We start from the raw sequence: 18,232 nt of genomic DNA on the forward strand, positions 1-18,232 counted from the left end.
AAAACACTTTGATATGTCTGAGTATGTTAATGTTTTCTCCTATTTTTTAGGGCCTGTCTCCCCAACTGAATTGGCAGCTACTTGGAGGCAGGAATCTTGTCTGCTAACGACTGTACTCTCCCAATCCTAGCACTGTTAAATACTAAGATTCACAACTGCCCTTAAACTGCCTTTTTAGTCTCAAGCTTTCTGATTTGAAAGCCTTGCTCCAATTTAGACTTAAGGAACAACTTGTACAGCATTCCCTACGAAGTAACGAGCCTATACTCTAGAAGGGAAAAGAAAATATCACTGGACAAGGTAGTCAAAACAAGGAAACCAAATTTACTATGCTTTGAGTAGTTTTACTCTAACGCAATGCAACTGTATCAACTGAAGGTTACCGAGCGTGCCAAAGTGATCATCAACACAGGTACAGCTTAAAATGGCATTTTATGGATCTTCATGAGGGCAAGGCTTGTGTGCATTCAGGAATAATGTCAGAATCCCAGCTGTAACGGTTTCATGGACTAAAGACCAGAGTTATGTCTTCTCTGAAATCATTTCAGCTAAAGCTTCATAATCTGAATATTCCTTCAGTGAATGTATTAGTTCATCTAATAGTCGCTCTCCCAGCATGAAACTTTCAATGTCATGGAATGATTTACTTATTCTGTGGTCAGTAACTCTATCCTGTGAAAAGTTGTAGGTTCTGATCTTCTCTGATCTTCCTTTGGTTCCAATCTATGAAACAAATGGGAATCCATTGTTCACAATTAAACAGATGAACTTGGACAGACCACAACTACCACCTTAGCCTAACTAGTTTTATCGGTCACCACTGAGCTATACCTTAACACTGTTAACACACAGTAAAACAGAGCTTGCCTCCAAAATAGAAACAATGGCCACAGAGGGGAGAAATGAAACAGAGCTCATTACCACCAACCCTCCCCCTCCCCCCGCCAAAAACACCCCCTCCAGTTCATGGATTTAACAGTGCCCCCTCTGCCAGTCTGATTTTCGATCTGGCCTAAGGGGAACCGGTCCACCTGGTTGAGCTATACCAGGCCTAGCTAAACAGCATGTGGATCTGGACAGGCATAAATTTCTGGCCACCAAGTTGACTCGTGAGGTTCCAGGGCGGCCGGGAGCTGGCCACACTGACAGCTGCAGTCTGAAACGATATGCCGGACACTGGGTTTTCTGAGGGGCACAGCTTGGCATTTGGCAAGGCAGGCAGATGTGCGGACTGCCGGCCACCCAGGGAGGGTTTCTGAGGTGGGATCTATAAACATAGGGCTGACTTTCTGAAAGGTACTGAAAATGAGGTCCTGGGAAGATTCCAATCTGCAAATAAATCCTTTACACAGATACATCTCATCCTGTAGAGACTCAGCCAGATGTGTAGGCTTTTCAGACAACAGGATTTCTGTCAATAAAGTTCTAGAACAATGCCAGACCACCAGAACTGAAGTACTTTAAAAATGCATTTAAATACGTGCAGATTTCAGAATAAATACAGAAAAACAGAAACCATGTTATTACAGTGCAGAGTCATTTCTTCTCTAACATGGTTTCGCTACATGTTTTCAACTGGAATGAACATTCTTATACCACAAGTTTGGCTGGACAGAATAATAATTACAATGGCATTTGTTAAGCACTTACCATGTGCCAGGCACTGTACTAAGCGCTGGGGTGGATATAAGCAGATCTAGTTGGATACAGTCCCTGACCCACGTGGGGCTCACAGTCTAAATCCCCACTGACAGGTGAAGTAACAGGCACAGGAAAGTGAATTCAGGTGACTTGCCCAAAATCACAGAGCAGACTAGCAGCTGCGTGCAGTCCCAGATCAATGTGCACCTGTGATAACATGTGATTTCCTAACATGGGGTCTCCGCCCTGTTCAAACTTCAATTTTTAATATTTGAATAAATCTTCAGCCTGAACAAACAAGTCACCCCCTCCCCCCTTCTCCATTTTGCCTAAAGTGAATTTCCAGTACATAAATTAGCACGACTGCCCACAGAGAACCAACATTCCAACTGGCTCTATAAGTCGCTCAGATCTTATTGTTTAATTCAGCTTTCTATGGTCACGTCTTCAAAGAATTACAGAGTGCCTTGAAGCCACAGGGAGAAGCTGAATTTAGAGATGGTATACCTTAAGAAGAAAATGAGATAATATCCAGTTCTCCAATCATTTTTACAGTATTTGTTAAGCACTCACTATGTGCTAGGCACTGAACTACGCATTGGGATAGATACAATTTAAAGTTGGACACAGTCCATGTCCCACATTGGGCTCACAGTCTTAATCCTCATTTTACAGATGAAGTCAAGTCTTTTACAGAGAAGTGAAGTGACTTGCCCGAGGTCACACAGCAGATGAGTGGCAGAGTCAGCATTCAAAATCAGGGCCTTCTGACTCCCAGGCCTATGCTGTACCCACTAGACCATGCTACACCGTGGGGGGCTGCATTCTTCAAACTGCACATTAAGAAAAACCGACACCATAGCTCTAGTACTTTGTATCTGAGGCCATTCACATCTGCCTTTTCTGAAGCTACGTCACGCTGTAGCTACACAGGCTAGCCTTATCGGTAGAACATTCCCTAATTCCTTAACGGCACCCTAGACAAAACAATGCACTGTGGTGGAATTGAGAACTTGGGACAGGTTCATGTAAATGAGGCATCAGTTCTTCTAGCACACATTTTCATTAAGTGTTTTGATAGAGCTCTGCTAGGGAATTGGAAAGCACCCTTCCCACAACGCAAGGTAATAGTAGATTAAATTGTTTCGGGCACATCCGTGGCTTAAACTGAGATGTGAATAGGATGCCAGTTGTCACAAACATGGGGTTCGTCCTGCTTTACTGGAGAACTGACTACATCAGACTTGACATTACGTCTAAATTGAGTTTAATATGGCAACTTAATACCAAAAGAACTGCAGCATTTTCATATAACAGAACTGGTTTCTGCCCTCTCACAAAAAACACTGGGTTAAAATACCACATAGACAGTACCTGCAATACCCCCAATTTTAAGAACTCAGGAAATATAGCCCTTGACACCCAGTTCAGTAGTCTAATACTCTACCCCATTTACTGGAGACTAGAAATGTTCCTTTTGTTATCCAGAAACTTAGCCTCACAAAACCTTGCCTATTTGCACTGAATTGGAAATGCTGTAGTTTAAAGGCAATCATAAGGCTAAGGGGAGTTCAGTATTCTACCAAAAATGAGCTGGGTAATGGCGGCATGTCATTGCTTATCCTTCTCATGGGGAAAGAAAGAACCTACAGTGGAAGTTGACGTATTTTTTATTAAACCCAAACCCAAACACGAAATATACTGTAAGCTCGCTTTGGGCAGGGAACATGCCCACTAATTCTGTTGTACTGTACTTTCCCAAGCGCTTACTACGGCGCTCTGCACATACTAAGTGCTCAATGAAGTGCTCGGGGAGTAGGAAGGACCTGGGTTCTAATTCCTGCTCCCTTATGTCTGCTCTGTGACCTTGGGCAAGTCACTTAACTTCTTGGTGCCTCACTTTAATTCTCCCTTCTGAGACTGTGAGCCCCATGTGGGGCAGGGACTGTCCAACCTGATTAGCTTTTATCTACCCCAGCTCTCAGCACAGTCCCCGACACACAGTAAGCACTTAAATACCATGAAAACTATATAAATAAATACCACTGATTGACTGATACCGCTTCTCTTTCCACAAAAGGTACCAATAATTGCCAGTTGTAACTTTTAGTCCTTTTATGTTGGTAAATTATCTTTCCGGTGATAATCACCTAGAAAAGTCAGTGAACAGCCAGTCTGTTGGGGCTGTGTTCCCGAAGAACCCGGCGTTAAGGAAAACTCTCATTTTAGTTCTCACCCCGTGTACAATGCTAAACACGTGTGCAACACCATTCTTCCAACACCATACCATATGTTCTTTCCAGCTTGAAACTCGTTGCCAGAAAAAGCTCCCCTGATTCATGGTCATGCTCTAGCTATAAACACGCATTCTGGCAGAACTATCACCGGTCCCCATCCATTTTATATTAGTAAACTTTACCTGAATTTTTCTAGCACTGTATCTTTTGCTTGTCTCCTCTTCCAGCTGAATACTGTATAGCTTTGCACGTAGCTTTTTCATAGCCATCTCCCGGTTTTTCAGCTGAGATCTCTCTTGCTGGCATTCAGAAGCAATGCCTGAATGGTATTACAAGAATTAAACAGTTTTACTATTCAGTTTTGTCTAACTGGTACTTGTTTACTGCCTTTGCGCTACACTGATTTAAGCACTATCCTAAGCACACCAGGCTTACTACCAACACAATGCTGCTGCTCTCTTCCCAGGCACCCGAGTCTCCATCCCCACCCTGGTGGGAAGGACAGAAGCAGCTACCCGGCACCGTCTCTACAAAACCCAAAGCCTTAGAAAGACTGTGGAGGTTGCTGGAGTGGCCCCTGGGGCTGCAGTGCGGAGCGTGGGATTCTAAGCCGCGAGGAGCCTTAAACTCTGCTCTTTGATCCATAGTGCCCTGAAGCTTTTTAAATTTTTTTTTTTTAATCTTCATCCCAGTCTTCCAGTCCCTCATGTATCGGTCCCCAGTTCCCTCTCCTCACCTTATATTCTTAGATTTTGGGCCTCTGGAGAGTCAAGGAATGTGTCTGATTTCCACCCAGGTAGTCTTCCCCAGCATTAGTACAGCGCTCTGCACCCCAATTGCTTGTATCCACCCCAGGGATTAGTACAGTGACTGGCACAGAGTAAGTGCTTAAATACCATGAGACAGTAAGGACTGAAGAAATACTATGATTCTGAGAGCATAGAGAAGCAGCTTGGCTTAGTGGAAAGAGCACGGGCTTGGGAGTTAGAGGTCGTGGGTTCTAATCCCCGCTCCGCCACTTGTCAGCTGTGTGACTTTGGGTAAGTCACTTCACTCCTCTGTGCCTCAGTTACCTCATCTGTAAAATGGGGATTAAGTCTGTGAGCCCCACGTGGGACAACCTGATGACCCTGTATCTACCCCAGCGCTTAGAACAGTGCTCTGCACATATAGTAAGTGCTTAACAAATACCATTGTCATAATCTGAAGAATGACTCACGGGAAAACCATTTTCTCTTCTTCTACACTGTGAGCTTGTTGCAGGCAGGGAATATGTCTACCAACTCTGTTACATTATACTCTCCCAAGCATTTAGTACAGCGCTCTGCACACAGTAAGTACTCAAATACGATAGATTGAGTCTTGTGGCTTTTCCCCATCTCTACAATGAGCAACCTGGAGCCCAAACTCTTTTAGTCTTCTTAATCTTCTCCGGCCCCAAACATTCAGGATCAGGAGCAACCCCTTCTCAACAATTCTGTAGGCATGGGATGGAGAAAACAGATTGAAACCAGAGGCTGAGAAGAGTCAGATTGACTTGCCCAAGACCACACGGTAGGCAAGTGTCAGAGATGGGATCAAAACCACATCCTTGACTCCCAGACCTGTGCTCTTTCCTCTAGACACCCTGGGCCTACAGCAGCTGGAAGGCCAGGGTATCTCACTCAATTACTAGCTAGGCCTGTCCCTGCTTAGCTGCCAAGCTCAGACGAGATCGGGTGCGGTCACCGTGGTACGGCTGTATGAAGAAATACAAAATTTCCCAAATCGTTGCTGTTTTTGCATAGTACTTTGGGGCGAGGGCGGGGGGGGGGGGGGGGGGGGGAACACTCTGGAGAAAGAAAACAACAATGTACCTGTTGGAACGTGAACTATCCGGACAGCACTGTCAGTGGTATTCACATGCTGACCCCCAGCTCCACTAGCCCTCTTGGTCTCAATCCGTAAATCTTTAGGATGTATAACTAAATTAATCTATACAAAGGAAAGGGGAAGATTTCCTGTGAGTGTGAATGTCCATGTACATACATATTATACATTTCAGAATTTTGGTGTAAACTCCTGGGTAAATAAGTTTGATCAATATTTCATCCAGGTTTCAAATGAATTCTTCAGTAGAGTTACATCCAAGTCCAACATGGGTAGATGCACATTTATACTTAAGTTGCACAAAAGAGTCACATTCTTCAACAAAACTCAGATTTATGACCCAGTACTTAAAGGATAAAACCAGACTTTTTCCAATGCCCAACTGGCAAGGAACCCTCATAGCTTAAACTCCCAGACCACTAAAGCAAGCGGCAGCATTCTTGTCTTTCTCCTGCAAGCCCGCCCCCTCTTTCCTCCAGCACCTGGATCAGCACTCTGTAGGCACTTTATTCTGCTTATGGCGATAATGAAGATACAGATTGACCCCTTTACTCACCTTTGTCGAAGCGGCTACTTGGCTATCACTAATATATGTTTTAAGGAAAGATTAAATCTAATTTCATGACTAAGGTATTTTCTACTTTACTCCGGGTTCATCCTAAAATTATTTTCTTATCATGAAGTACTCTTTGTTGGGTATATGGACATGTCTTGCTGCAGAAAATAATAGTAAATCCTGGTGTTCATGGAATAAACTCAGGCAGGTGACACCTCATTTTAACTCCTCTCTGGTGTTAAATAAGTTATCTGCCAAATGTTTGACATCTGCCTATGTTGTAGGAGTAAGAAGGCTTACAAGAATGTAGAGACACTTAACTGCAGTGAAAATCCATTATAAATTGTCAAAACACTTTTTAGTCCTCAAAATTTAGCAGCCATAGAAAATCAATGAGGATTTACTTTGAACTCGGCAAAGCTAACTAAAAGAAAAGTTATCTGGGGAGCCTAAAATGAGAGGTGAAACAAAGTGGCAGTTCCTAGAAATTCATTATCAATTCACAGGTTCTAGGACGTCTTGCTTTGGGAACTGGCAGAATTTGCTCTGATCGAAGTTACATCTTCAGGGAGTAATTTTCCTATTTGTGGACGGTTCCAGTCACTAGACCTCTCCCTACAGAAGGTGAGAAGGGTGGAGGGGGAGAGGGTAAGAAGGGAACCAAGGGAATGCAATTCCAAATTAGTGTACTTTGCTATTTATCTGCTGTTTTGATTAAAAAAAAGATTTAGGTAACACTAAAAACAAAAACAAAAAACCAACAGTAGATTACTTTCTTCCTCCCATTTTAATAATGTTGGTATTTGTTAAGCCCTTACTATGTGCAGAGCACTGTTCTAAGCGCTGGGGTAGACACAGGGTCATCAGGCTGTCCCTCGTGAGGCTCAGTCTTAATCCCCATTTTACAGATGAGGTAACTGAGGCCCAGAGAAGTTAAGTGATTTGCCCACAGTCACACAGCTGACAAGTGGCAGAGCCGGGAATCCATCCCATGACCTCTGACTCCCAAGCCCGGGCTCTTTCCACTGAACCACGCTGAATATGTGGTATTTCAATTAAAATCTGCAATTCTTTTCCTTCACATGTAATTTTTCTTTAAAAGCATTTTAGTGCACAACACTATTTCTCTATATGGTTGGTTTGTCCAGAGTCGAAGTCAAGAGTTGAAGCGATTACTCTAATTATTCAACTAGGTTATCCCTTGGCTAGCTGCATGTACTGATTTAACCAGATAATAATGTTGGTATTTGTTAAGCGCTTACTATGTGCCGAGCACTGTTCTAAGTGCTGGGGTAGACATAGGGGAATCAGGTTGTCCCACGTGGGGCTCACAGTCTTAATCCCCATTTTACAGATGAGGGAACTGAGGCACAGAGAAGTTAAGTGACTTGCCCACAGTCACACAGCCGACAAGTGGCAGAGCTGGGATTCGAACTCATGAGCCCTGACTCCAAAGCCCATGCTCTTTCCAGATTTTTGCCTTCCATCAACCCCACCTGCTTTAGGTAGCTATTACTTGAAAAAACATCTTGCTGCAGGAGGAAACCGTACAAGAATCACACTATTACCAAAAAAAAGCAGGTTAAATGAAAAGAGGAAACCTTTCCCCTTACCTCAGTGGGCTGGGGCAATACCGCGACGGTCATCGTGCTTGTATGCGTACGGCCTTGCCTTTCGGTCTTGGGCACTCGCTGCACGCGATGCACACCGCCTTCAAACTTCAGGTGCTTGTACGCTTCATGACCTCCAATGCTGGCAGTTGCATGGCGAAGGCCACCTTGAAGACCCAGAAGAAGCTCTTCAGATCCCTAGCGCCACCCTCTTCCAGTGCGATACACGAGGTAAGTGGGACGCAACGTGCAGCCCCAAGGGCTCCAGCTCCACCTGAGGAAGCATCACCGGGGGAGGGGAGAAGGTATTTTCCCCAACCCGAGACGGTTTTCAGTTGAGCCATGATAGTTTTGACTAGGGAAAAATTTAGCGGCAAATCTCCCCGGCATTCTTAGTGTGAAAACAAGGCTGCTTCAGACTGCACAAACACGCACAGGTGGGAGCTTGACCACCGGGCCAGTGAAAGATCGCTAAGTTTTGGGCAGGTCTCCATCATCCCATTTCAGAGCGAAACACGGCTATGACATTACTAACCTATTTCACTGGGAAAGTATTCCAGTGTTTCAAAATGCCACTTTTTATAGGCTGCGTACTGCTCGTACATATCAAACATCTCGGCAGTAAACAGCATGGCTTCTTGACCTCCGATTCCGGCCGTCAACTCCAGGATCAGATCGTTTTCATCCGCTTCTTCTGAAGGGATCAAAAGAAAGACTATCTGTAAACATAAAAACATCACCCATCTGGTAAGTAAAAGCACTGGCCACACGTGCCCCCGGCCTCCCGCCCCAACCCCGGTCCTGTGAGCTACATCTTGGGGCGTCCTCGCCACCCACCCTTCCCCACCATCCCGGGGCCCCACTCCTGACCTGTCCAGGACGAGGAAGCCAGGCCCCAAGCCATAAAAGCACGCCTCTACGCTATAATGGCGGGAAACTCAGGGATCTGGCTGTGGCTTCCGAGCCGTGAGAAGCTGGCAGCTCTCCTCCTCGAGCCACCATATCCTATTGGGAAGCAGCCTGGCCTAGTGGAAAGAGCCCAGGCCTGGGAGACGGAGGTCTTGGGTTCCAATCCTGGTTCTGCCACATACCTGCTGTGTGACTTGGCCCCTTGTCTGCTCCGTGACCTTGGGCAAGTCACTTAACTTCACCGTGCCTTTGTTCCCTCATCTGCAAAATGGGGATTCAATGCCTGTTCTCCCTCCGACTTAGACCGTGAGGGCCCAAGTGTGACATGGACTTTTTCTGGCCTAATATTCTGTTATCTATGACAGTGTTTAGAACAGTGCTTCACCCACAGTACATGCATATTACAGCACAATTATAAGTGTCACTGCTCTTTTTGTTTTGAGCCCCTTGGGGACCAGGGATGTGTAATTTTCACTCAGGCATTCTCCTCATGCTCAGACCACTGCTTTGCATCAAGCAGGTGTGTAATAAACACTATTGCTAGTAATACTACTACCACTAATAATAATTATGATCATAATTGATGATATCAATAATATAGGTATTCAGCGCTTACTGTGTCTCAGGCACTGTACTTAGTGCTGGAGGAGATACAAGATAATCGGGTTGGCATAGTTCCTGTCCCACCGGGGGGGGGGGGGGGGGGGAGGGGGGCTCACAGTCTTAATCCCCATTTTACAGATGAGGGAAACCGAAGCACAGAGAAGTGAAGTGAGACTGGTGACCCCGTTATTGGGCAGGGATTGTCTCTATCTGTTGCCGAATTGTACATTCCAAGCGCTTAGGACAGTGCTCTGCACATAGTAAGCACTCAATAAATACTATTGAATGAATGAATGAACTTGCCCAAGGTCACAGAGCAGACAAGTGGCGGAGCGGGGATTAGAACCCAGGTCCTCTGATTCCCAGATATGGGCTGGGGCTGGAGGTGTCTGGCTCAACCAGATGCATATTTCAAGATGTCCAATAATTTGGTCCCCCACCAAGTCGATCCTATATGTTCTACAAGGAGTAGTGGTAGTTATATGGCCACTAGGAAGTGGCAGATTGGCCATATCTTCAGTTACTGGTGATAAATGAGTTATTTTACAGTTTTGCACCTTGGACCAATATCTACATTTGCACCAACCTCTAACTTACTCCCTCCCGCTTCATATCAGACAACTCCCAGCTCTCTCAGAGTCAAAGCTCCTTGGACAGTCTATCTCCTCAAAGGACCCTCTTCAACTTTCAGACTATTTCTCATTGTTTGGGGGGTAAAATTCCAAAACCACACCATATTGAGATGATCCTAGTTCCTTTCCTGCAGATTTTGACTCTCTTCCGAGTCAAGTGGCTTGCAGATGTAATGGGGAGGACATCGCAGCAAACGGTACCCAACTCTGGTTCCTAAGCCACTGAAAAAGGGTAAATCGTGGGGGCTGAGGGGAGGCTGCTAGACTGGGAAGCCACTGTAATTCCTCCAAAGGAAGCCTGAGGCCCATGAAATAATTTTCAACTACGTGGCCACAGATTCAACCCCGAAAGCGACCTTTTGGAGTGAAATATTAGTACCGACCTCTTCCTGCCACATCTGAGGGACACTATCTACTCCGAACTCCTCCTCCTCAACAACTTTGACCCTGTAGCCCAGGCCATTCTCCAGGAAACATTATCTAACCTTGGCTTCGTTTATACCGTCCTCTCCTGGTCCTTCTCCTCTCTGGACACTCTTTCGCAGGCTCCGCCTCTGCCTCTCGCACCCAAACTGCGGGAGCCCCTCATGGCTCAGTTCTGGGTCATTCTATTCTCCATCTACACCCGCTCCGTTGGAAAGCTCATTTGCTCCCACAGCTTCCATTACCACCCCTGCATATGATTCCCGAATCTCCCGCTCCAGTCCTGACCACACTCCTCCTCTGCAGTCTCGCATTTCCTCGTGCCTTCAGAACATCTTTACTTGGACGTCTCGCCAACACCTCAAACATAACATGTCCACAAGGGAACCCCTCATCTCCCCACATACACCCCGTGCTCCCCTTGACTTTCCCATCACTGGGGACAACACCCTTCTCAGCTAGCTCACACTCTTCTTCCTCTTGTGCTCACCTACTCACTACAGTCTTTCCCCGCCCCAACCTCTAACTTACTCCCTCCCCCTTCCTATCAGACAGCTCACAGCTCTCCCCACATTTCAAGCTCCTCTGACAGTCTATCTCCTCAAGAAGGCTTTCCCCGATTAACTTGTAATCACCCCAGTTTAAATGCACGTGCCACAACTGAACATCACCACTTCCACTCCATTTCCCATAGGCACCTCGGTATATACAACTTGTGTACAGCATTACTTAAGCATTAACCCATGCAATATTCCCCCTTTTCCCTCTATTTATAATGTATTGTTTCTGGGTCCCTACTCATTTGTTACCTCTTTTAGGATATGGATCATGTCTAATTCTATTCTAATCTCCCAAATGTTTAGTAAAGTGTTCTCGGCACAGACGGCATTTAAAAATGATTAATGGCAAAGCAAACCCTTTCAATAAATAACCATGATTGTCTGATTTATGATTTAATTGCAATACCTGACGATTCAATTCAGCTATCTCTTTCTGGCAGGTAATTATTTCACTTTCTGCAAGTTTCCTTAACTCTTCATCCTCATCTAAAAAAAAAAAAGAGAGAGAGAGAGCACGTTAACCATGCATAAGCAGTTCAGAAAAAAAAGGGTCAGTTAATTCCCACATAATGAAGGATAACCACTTGCCATCTTCAAAAGGAATTAAAATAATTGACTTTAAACAGTCCTCTCTAGTTTTGTTACTGTGACATACACACAGAACAGCAACTGGATCTCAGGTCAGGGCCTTAACTTTGCAAATTATACCATCAAGGAGATCTAAACTTGCTCAGGCTAAATAAGGTTATTCCAATGGACCCGGGGAAATGCCCCTCTAGATTGTAAGCCTGTCGTGTTGTACTTTTCCAACCACTTAGTACAGTGCTCTGCAGAGAGTAAGCGCTCAATGAGTACCCCTGACTGAATGACCGCAAAAACGAATGGCTCATCCTAGGGAACTGACCATTACAAGTGGGGACTGTCAAAATCATTGATGTTGCACCAGCCACGATGCTTGAATGACAGCGTGCAGGTGCTTAGATGCCCTCAAATGTAAAACTTGCAAGTATGGCACAGTAATGAAAGTTTCTGAGCTAGAAAGAGACGCCCGAGGGCAATCAACTCACTGCACTAAGGTGCCGTTTTGCTTCATGACAGAAGAGAAGCAGCACGGCCTAGTGGCAAGAGTACAGGCCTGGGAGTCAGAGGACCTGGGTTCTAATCCCAGCTCTGCCACTTGTCTGCTGTGTGACCTGGGGAAAGTCACTTCACTTTTCTATGCTGCAGTTACCACATCTGTAAAATGGGGGTTTAAAGCTGGGAGCCCCAGGTGGGACACGGTCTGTGTCCAACCCGATTATCTTGCACCTACCCCAGCGCTCTCAAAGATCACATATGATCTCCTTCTTGCCAAATTTAATGGCCTCTACCCCACCCTAATCCCCCATGACCGCTCAGCTGTCTTCAAAACTGCTAACCACCCTCTTCTCCTGAAAACATTATCCAAATGCGGCTTCATTGACACTGTCCTCTCCTGGTCTCCTCCCATCTCTCTGGCCGCTCATTCTCAATCTCCTCTTCTGTCTCTCACACCCTAACTGTGGGGGTTCCTCAAGGTTCAGTTCTGGTCCCCTTTTATTCTCCACCTCCACCCACTCCCTTGGAGAACTCGTTTGCTTCCATGGCTTCAACTACCACCTCTTTGCAGAAGATTCCCAAATCTACATCTCCATCCCCCCGCTCTCACCCTCACTGCAATCCCACATTTCCTCCTGCCTTCAAGACAACTCCCCTGGATGTCCATCAACTCATTGTGGGCAGGGAATGTGTCTGTTATATTGTTGTTTGCACTCTCCCAAGCCCTTGGCAGAGTGCCCTGAGCATCGTAAGCACTCAATGATTATGAGTGACGGATTAATACAGTGTCAGGCACATCGTAAGCGCTTAAATAAAATCCTATTAAAGTAATAGTAATAAAATAAAGAAGCTCGGGGGTGATGGAGGGGGCTAGGAGGTCTCCTGGGAACGTTTACGTAACCACCATTTATTTACATTACTGCCTCACCCACTAAACTGGAAGCTCGCTGTGGTTGGGGAATGTGTCTGTTACATTGTTGTTTGTACTCTTCCAAGTGCTCAGTAAAGGGCCCTGCACATAGTAAGCGCCAATGAATGCGACCGATGGATTGACAGAGTGTCTGGCACATCATTATTAAAGCTAAATGCCGTCAAGTTGTTTCCGATTCATAGCGACTCCACAGGCATATATACTGAGAAGCAGCGTGGCGCAGTGGAAAGAGCACGGGCTTTGGAGTCAGGGCTCATGAGTTCGAATCCCAGCTCTGCCACTTGTCGGCTGTGTGACTGTGGGCAAGTCACTTAACTTCTCCGTGCCTCAGTTCCCTCATCTGTAAAATGGGGATTAAGACTGTGAGCCCCACGTGGGACAACCTGATTCCTCTCTGTCTACCCCAGCGCTTAGAACAGTGCTCTGCACATAGTAAGCGCTTAACAAATACCAACATTATTATTAACATTATTACTTGCTCCAGAACATCCTGTCCCCTGCCATAATTTGCAACCCTTCTATTGGTTCTTCCGTTATTGTTATGGTCTCTATCCATCTAGCTGCTGGTCTGCATCATCAACATTTTCCCTGGACTTTTTCTAGCATTAGTGTCTTCTCCAGAGAATTAGTCCTCCTGATGATGTGCCCACAACATCCTAATCTGAGTCAAATCATTAGGCCTTCCAAAGACCATTCTGGTTTAATTTGCTCCAAAATCCATTTTTGTTTGTTCTTGGGGCAGTCCATGGTATTGGCAAAAGCCTTCTCCAACACCACATTTCAAAAGAATCGATGCTCTTTCTATCCTGTTTTTTCACTGTCCAGCTTCCGGATCCATACATTGCCACTGGAAATACCACAGAGTGAATAAAATCCTACCACAGGTAAAGTAATACTAAAATAAAGAACCTCAAGGGTGATGGATGGGACTAAAGGGGCTCTTGATGGATGGGACTAAAGGGGCTCCTGAGAACATGTACCTATCCATTGTTTATTTTTATCACTGTCTCACCCACTAGACTGGCAGCTCGCTGCAGGCAAAAAGTGTGTCTGCTGACTGCTAGGGCATACTCTCCCAAGCGCTTCGTAATATTCATTCATTCATTCAATAGTATTTATTGAGCGCTTACTATGTGCAGAGCACTGTACTAAGCCCTTGGGATGAACAAGTCGGCAACAGATAGAGACAGTCCCTGCCGTTTGACGGGCTTACAGTCTAATCGGGGGAGATGGACAGAGAAGAACAAGGGCTAACAACCGTGGTATCTGTTAAGCACTTACTGCGTGCCAGTCACTGTACTAAGCAGTGGGGTGGACACAAGCAAATTGGGTTAGACACGGTCTCGCAGTCTTAATCCCCATTTCACAGATGAGGTCACCGAGGCCGAAGTGAAGTGACTTGCCTGAGGGGACACGGCAGACGAGTGGCGGAGTGGGGATTAGGGCCCATGACCATGACATATCTGTTGCCGAATTCTACTTTCCCAGCGCTCCGCACACACTAAGCGCTCCATAAATACGACTAAAGCTGTGTGACTTTGGGTAAGTCACTTCACTTTTCTGGGCCCGAGTGACCTCGTCTGTTAAATGGGGATTAAGAATGTGAGACCCAGGTGGGGCAACCTGATAACCTTGTATCTCCCCCAGTGCTTAGAACAGTGCGTGGCCCATAGTCAGCGCTTAACAAATGCCATCCTCATCACGAATGACCTTCTCACTCCCAGTCCATGCCGCTTCTGTAATCAGAATGGAAGGTAAGGAGGTTACCCCACGTGGGGCTCAATGTCTTCATCCCCATGGGACAGACGAGGGAACTGAGGCCCAGAAAAGTTAAGGGAGTTGCCCACGGTCGCCCAGCAGACAAGGAACGGAGCCGGGATTCAGACGCGGGTCCTCTGACTCCCCAGGCTGGGCGCTTGCCGCAAGGCCCTAAGTGTCACCAGGTCTAGAGGCACGTGTGCCTACTGATGCCTACTTGTTTTGTTGTCCAGTCTCCCCCTTCCAGACTGTGAGCCCATCGTTGGGCAGGGACTGTCTCTAGCCGTTGCCTAATGGTACTTTCCCAGCGCTTGATACAATGCTCGGCACCCAGTAAGCATTCAATAAATGTCCAAGACTGAGCTCCTTATCTTCCCTCCCAAGCCCTGTCCTCTTCCTGAGTTCCCAGTCACTGTGGTGGGCACTACCACCCTTCCCGTCTCACAGGCCCGCAACCTTGGTGTCCTCCTTGACTCCCCTATCCTGTCCCCCTCCCCCCAGGCTCGTGTCTCCTCCTGCCTCCAGGACGTCTCCACCTGGATGTCCGCCTGCCACCTAAAACTCAACATGTCCAAAACCGAGTCCTCATCTTCCCTCCCAAACCCTGTCCACTCCCTGAGTTCCCCGTCACGGTGGACGGCACGACCATCCTTTCCGTCTCTCAGGCCCGCAACCTCGGTGTCCTCCTTGACTCGGCTCTCTCGTTCACCGCACACATCCAGTCCGTCACCGACACCTGCCGGTCTCACCTTTATCCTAACGCCAAGATCCGCCCCTTCCTCTCCACCCAAACGGCTATCGAACTGTTACAGGCTCTCACAGTATCCCGGCTGGATTACCCTGTCAGCCTTCTCTCTGATCTCCCTTCCTCCTCTCTCTCCCCGCTCCAGTCTTTTCTTCACTCCGCTGCCCGGCTCGTCTTCCTGCAGAAACGTTCTGGGCATGTCACTCCCCTTCTTAAAAACCTCCAGCGGTTGCCTATCGACCTCCGAACGAAACAAAAACTTCTCACTCTAGGCGTCAAGGCTCTCCATCACCTTGCCCCTTCCTACCTCTCCTCTCTTCTCTCTTTCTACTGCCCGCTCCGCTCCTCTGCCGCCCACCTCCTCACCATCCCCCGGTCTCGCTTCTCCCGCCGTCGACGACCGCTGGGCCACGTCCTCACTCCTCACCCCCGCCAAACTCATTCTCTTCCCTTCTTCAAAGCCCTACTGAGAGCTCACCTCCTCCAGGGGGCCTTCCCAGACTAAGCTCCCCCTTTCCCTCCGCTCCTCGCCCTTCTCCTCAGCACTGTGCTGATTTGTATATATTATTACCCTATTTAAATTGTTAATAAGGTTTCTATCTCCTTGATTCTATTTATCCTGATGACGTCTTGTTTTTATTTGGCTCTGCCGTCTGACTCCCCCGATAAGACCGTGAGCCCGTCACTGGGCAGGGATTGTCTCTCTCTGTTGCCGAATTGTGCATTCCAAGCGCTTAGTACAGTGCTCTGCACATAGTAACCGCCTAATAAATACTATTGAATGAATGCCGCCTCCGCCACTTGTCTGCTGTGTGACCTTGGGCAAGTCACTTAACCTCTCCGCGCTTCAGTTCCCTCATTCATTCAATAGTATCTATCGTGCGCTTACTATGTGCACAGCACTGTACTAAGCATTTGGAATGGACAATTTGGCAACAGAGACGATCCCTGCCCATCGACGGGCCTCATCTGTCATAATAATGTCGGTATTTGTTAAGCGCTTACTGTGGGCAGAGCACTGCTCTAAGCGCTGGGGGGATACAAGGTGATGAGGCTGTCCCACATGGGCTCCCGCGGTCCTGGAACGCCCTCCCTCCTCACCTCCGACAATCCAATTCTCTTCCCCTCTTCAAATCCCTACTTAAAGCTCACCTCCTCCAAGAGGCCTTCCCAGACTGAGCTCCCCCCTTTCTCCCTCTGCTCCCTCTACCCCCTGCCCTTCACCTCTCTGCAGCTAAACCCTCTTCTCCCCCCTTGCCCTCTGCTCCTCCCCCCCCCCCCGTCCCATCCCCTCAGGACTGTACTCGTCCGCTCAACCGTATATATCTTCATTACCCCATTTATTTTATTAATGAGAGGTACATCACCTTGATTCTATTTACTTGCTATGGTTTTAATGAGATGTTGTTCCCCTTGACTCTATTTATTGCCATTGTTCTTGTCTGTCCGTCTCCCCCGCTTTGACTCTAAGCCCGTCAAAGGGCAGACCCCGTCTCTATCCGTTGCCGACTTGTCCGTTCCAAGCGCTTCGTCCAGTGCTCTGCACATAGTAAGCCCTCAGTAAATACTATCGAATGAATGAATCCGCCCCCATCTTCCGGATGAGGGCACCGCGGCCCAGAGCGGTGAAGTGCCTCGCCCCGCGCCTCCCCGCTGACCGGTGGCCGAGCCGGGCTGGGAACCGCCGACCTCGGGCTCCCGTTGCCCCGAGCCTCGCCGCTTCTCCGGGCCGGGCCCGACCGCCCCCCGCCTTCCCGAGCTCGCCTTGCCCTCCGCCCTGGGGCGTGTCCGGGACGCCTTCTTCGCGCCTCTGCGGGCTGCGTCGGCGTCGGGTCGGCGAGCCCGGGGCGGTCCCTCCCCGCGGCCCAGCGCTCCGCACCCGCTGGGCGCTCGCTCCCTCCGTCTCTCCGTCTCTCCCTCCCTCCCGGGGCGCGGACGCGGGAACGAGTGGCAGGGAGGGGGCGGGCGGGCGGGGCTGACCGTGCAGCAGGCGCTCGGTGTGGCGCAGGTCCCGCTCCATCCGCCGCAGCCGCTGCACGGCGCTGGCCAGCTCGGGGCCGCTCGGCGCCCCGCGGGCCTCCAGCCGCTGCAGAACGCTCCGCAGAGGCCCGGCGGAGCTCGGCGGGGGGCGGCGGCTGCGGGCGCGGACCCCCGGCAACCACCGCCACGGCGCCCGGCGCCCCGCCGCCCACACCGCCCGCAGCCCCATCCCCTCCCCCCGCGCCAACGGTCGGCCGGACACGCGCCCGGCGGAAGCGCCGGCGCCCCCCGCCCGTGGCGAGACCCTGCCCTCGGCGGGCCTCCTCTGCCCCGCGATTGGCTGCGGCGGCCCGGGGGCCGCCTTCCCATTGGGCGGCGCCGAAGCGGGGCGGCCCAACTGCTGGGGCCGGGGGGAGGGGGGGGAGGGGGGGAGGGGGGGGAGGCGGGCGGGTCACGTGGGCAGCCGATGACGCGTCGGCCGCCGGGGGGGGGGGGGCGGTGTCACGTGGGCCTAGGTGTCCATCCCCGGGGAGCGACCCGAGGAGGCCCTTGCGGCCCTGCCTGTCTCGGGCCTGCCGGTCCCTTCTGAATCCCAATCGTAAGAATGTTGGCATTTGTGAAGCGCTCACTATGTGCCCAGCCCTGTTCCAGGCGCTGGGGGAGACGCAGGGTCATCAGGTTGTCCCGCGTGAGGCTCACCG

General features: G+C 48.8%; 1 protein-coding gene across 2 annotated transcripts; it reads right to left on the reverse strand.

Moving 5' to 3' along the window:
- Window positions 1-304: 304 nt before the first annotated feature.
- MTRF1L (mitochondrial translation release factor 1 like) lies at window positions 305-17,821 on the reverse strand. Of its 2 annotated transcripts, XM_039911135.1 has the most exons (7): window positions 17,532-17,821; window positions 11,447-11,526; window positions 8,449-8,632; window positions 7,917-8,080; window positions 5,735-5,852; window positions 4,061-4,197; window positions 305-723 (listed from the first exon to the last, which is right to left on the reverse strand). In XM_039911135.1, the coding sequence occupies exons 1-7, from the start codon at window positions 17,758-17,760 to the stop codon at window positions 523-525; spliced, it is 1,113 nt and encodes a 370-aa protein (XP_039767069.1). In that variant the 5' UTR covers window positions 17,761-17,821; the 3' UTR covers window positions 305-522. The 2 variants fall into 2 exon arrangements, with proteins under 2 accessions (XP_039767069.1, XP_016081249.1); XM_016225763.3 differs by lacking the exon at window positions 17,532-17,821 and having other exon boundaries at window positions 8,449-8,607; window positions 11,447-11,527.
- Between the last annotated feature and the right edge of the window lie 411 nt (window positions 17,822-18,232).

The sequence above is a fragment of the Ornithorhynchus anatinus genome, chromosome 2 (genome assembly GCF_004115215.2).
Source record: "Ornithorhynchus anatinus isolate Pmale09 chromosome 2, mOrnAna1.pri.v4, whole genome shotgun sequence".
Lineage (NCBI taxonomy): Eukaryota > Metazoa > Chordata > Mammalia > Monotremata > Ornithorhynchidae > Ornithorhynchus > Ornithorhynchus anatinus.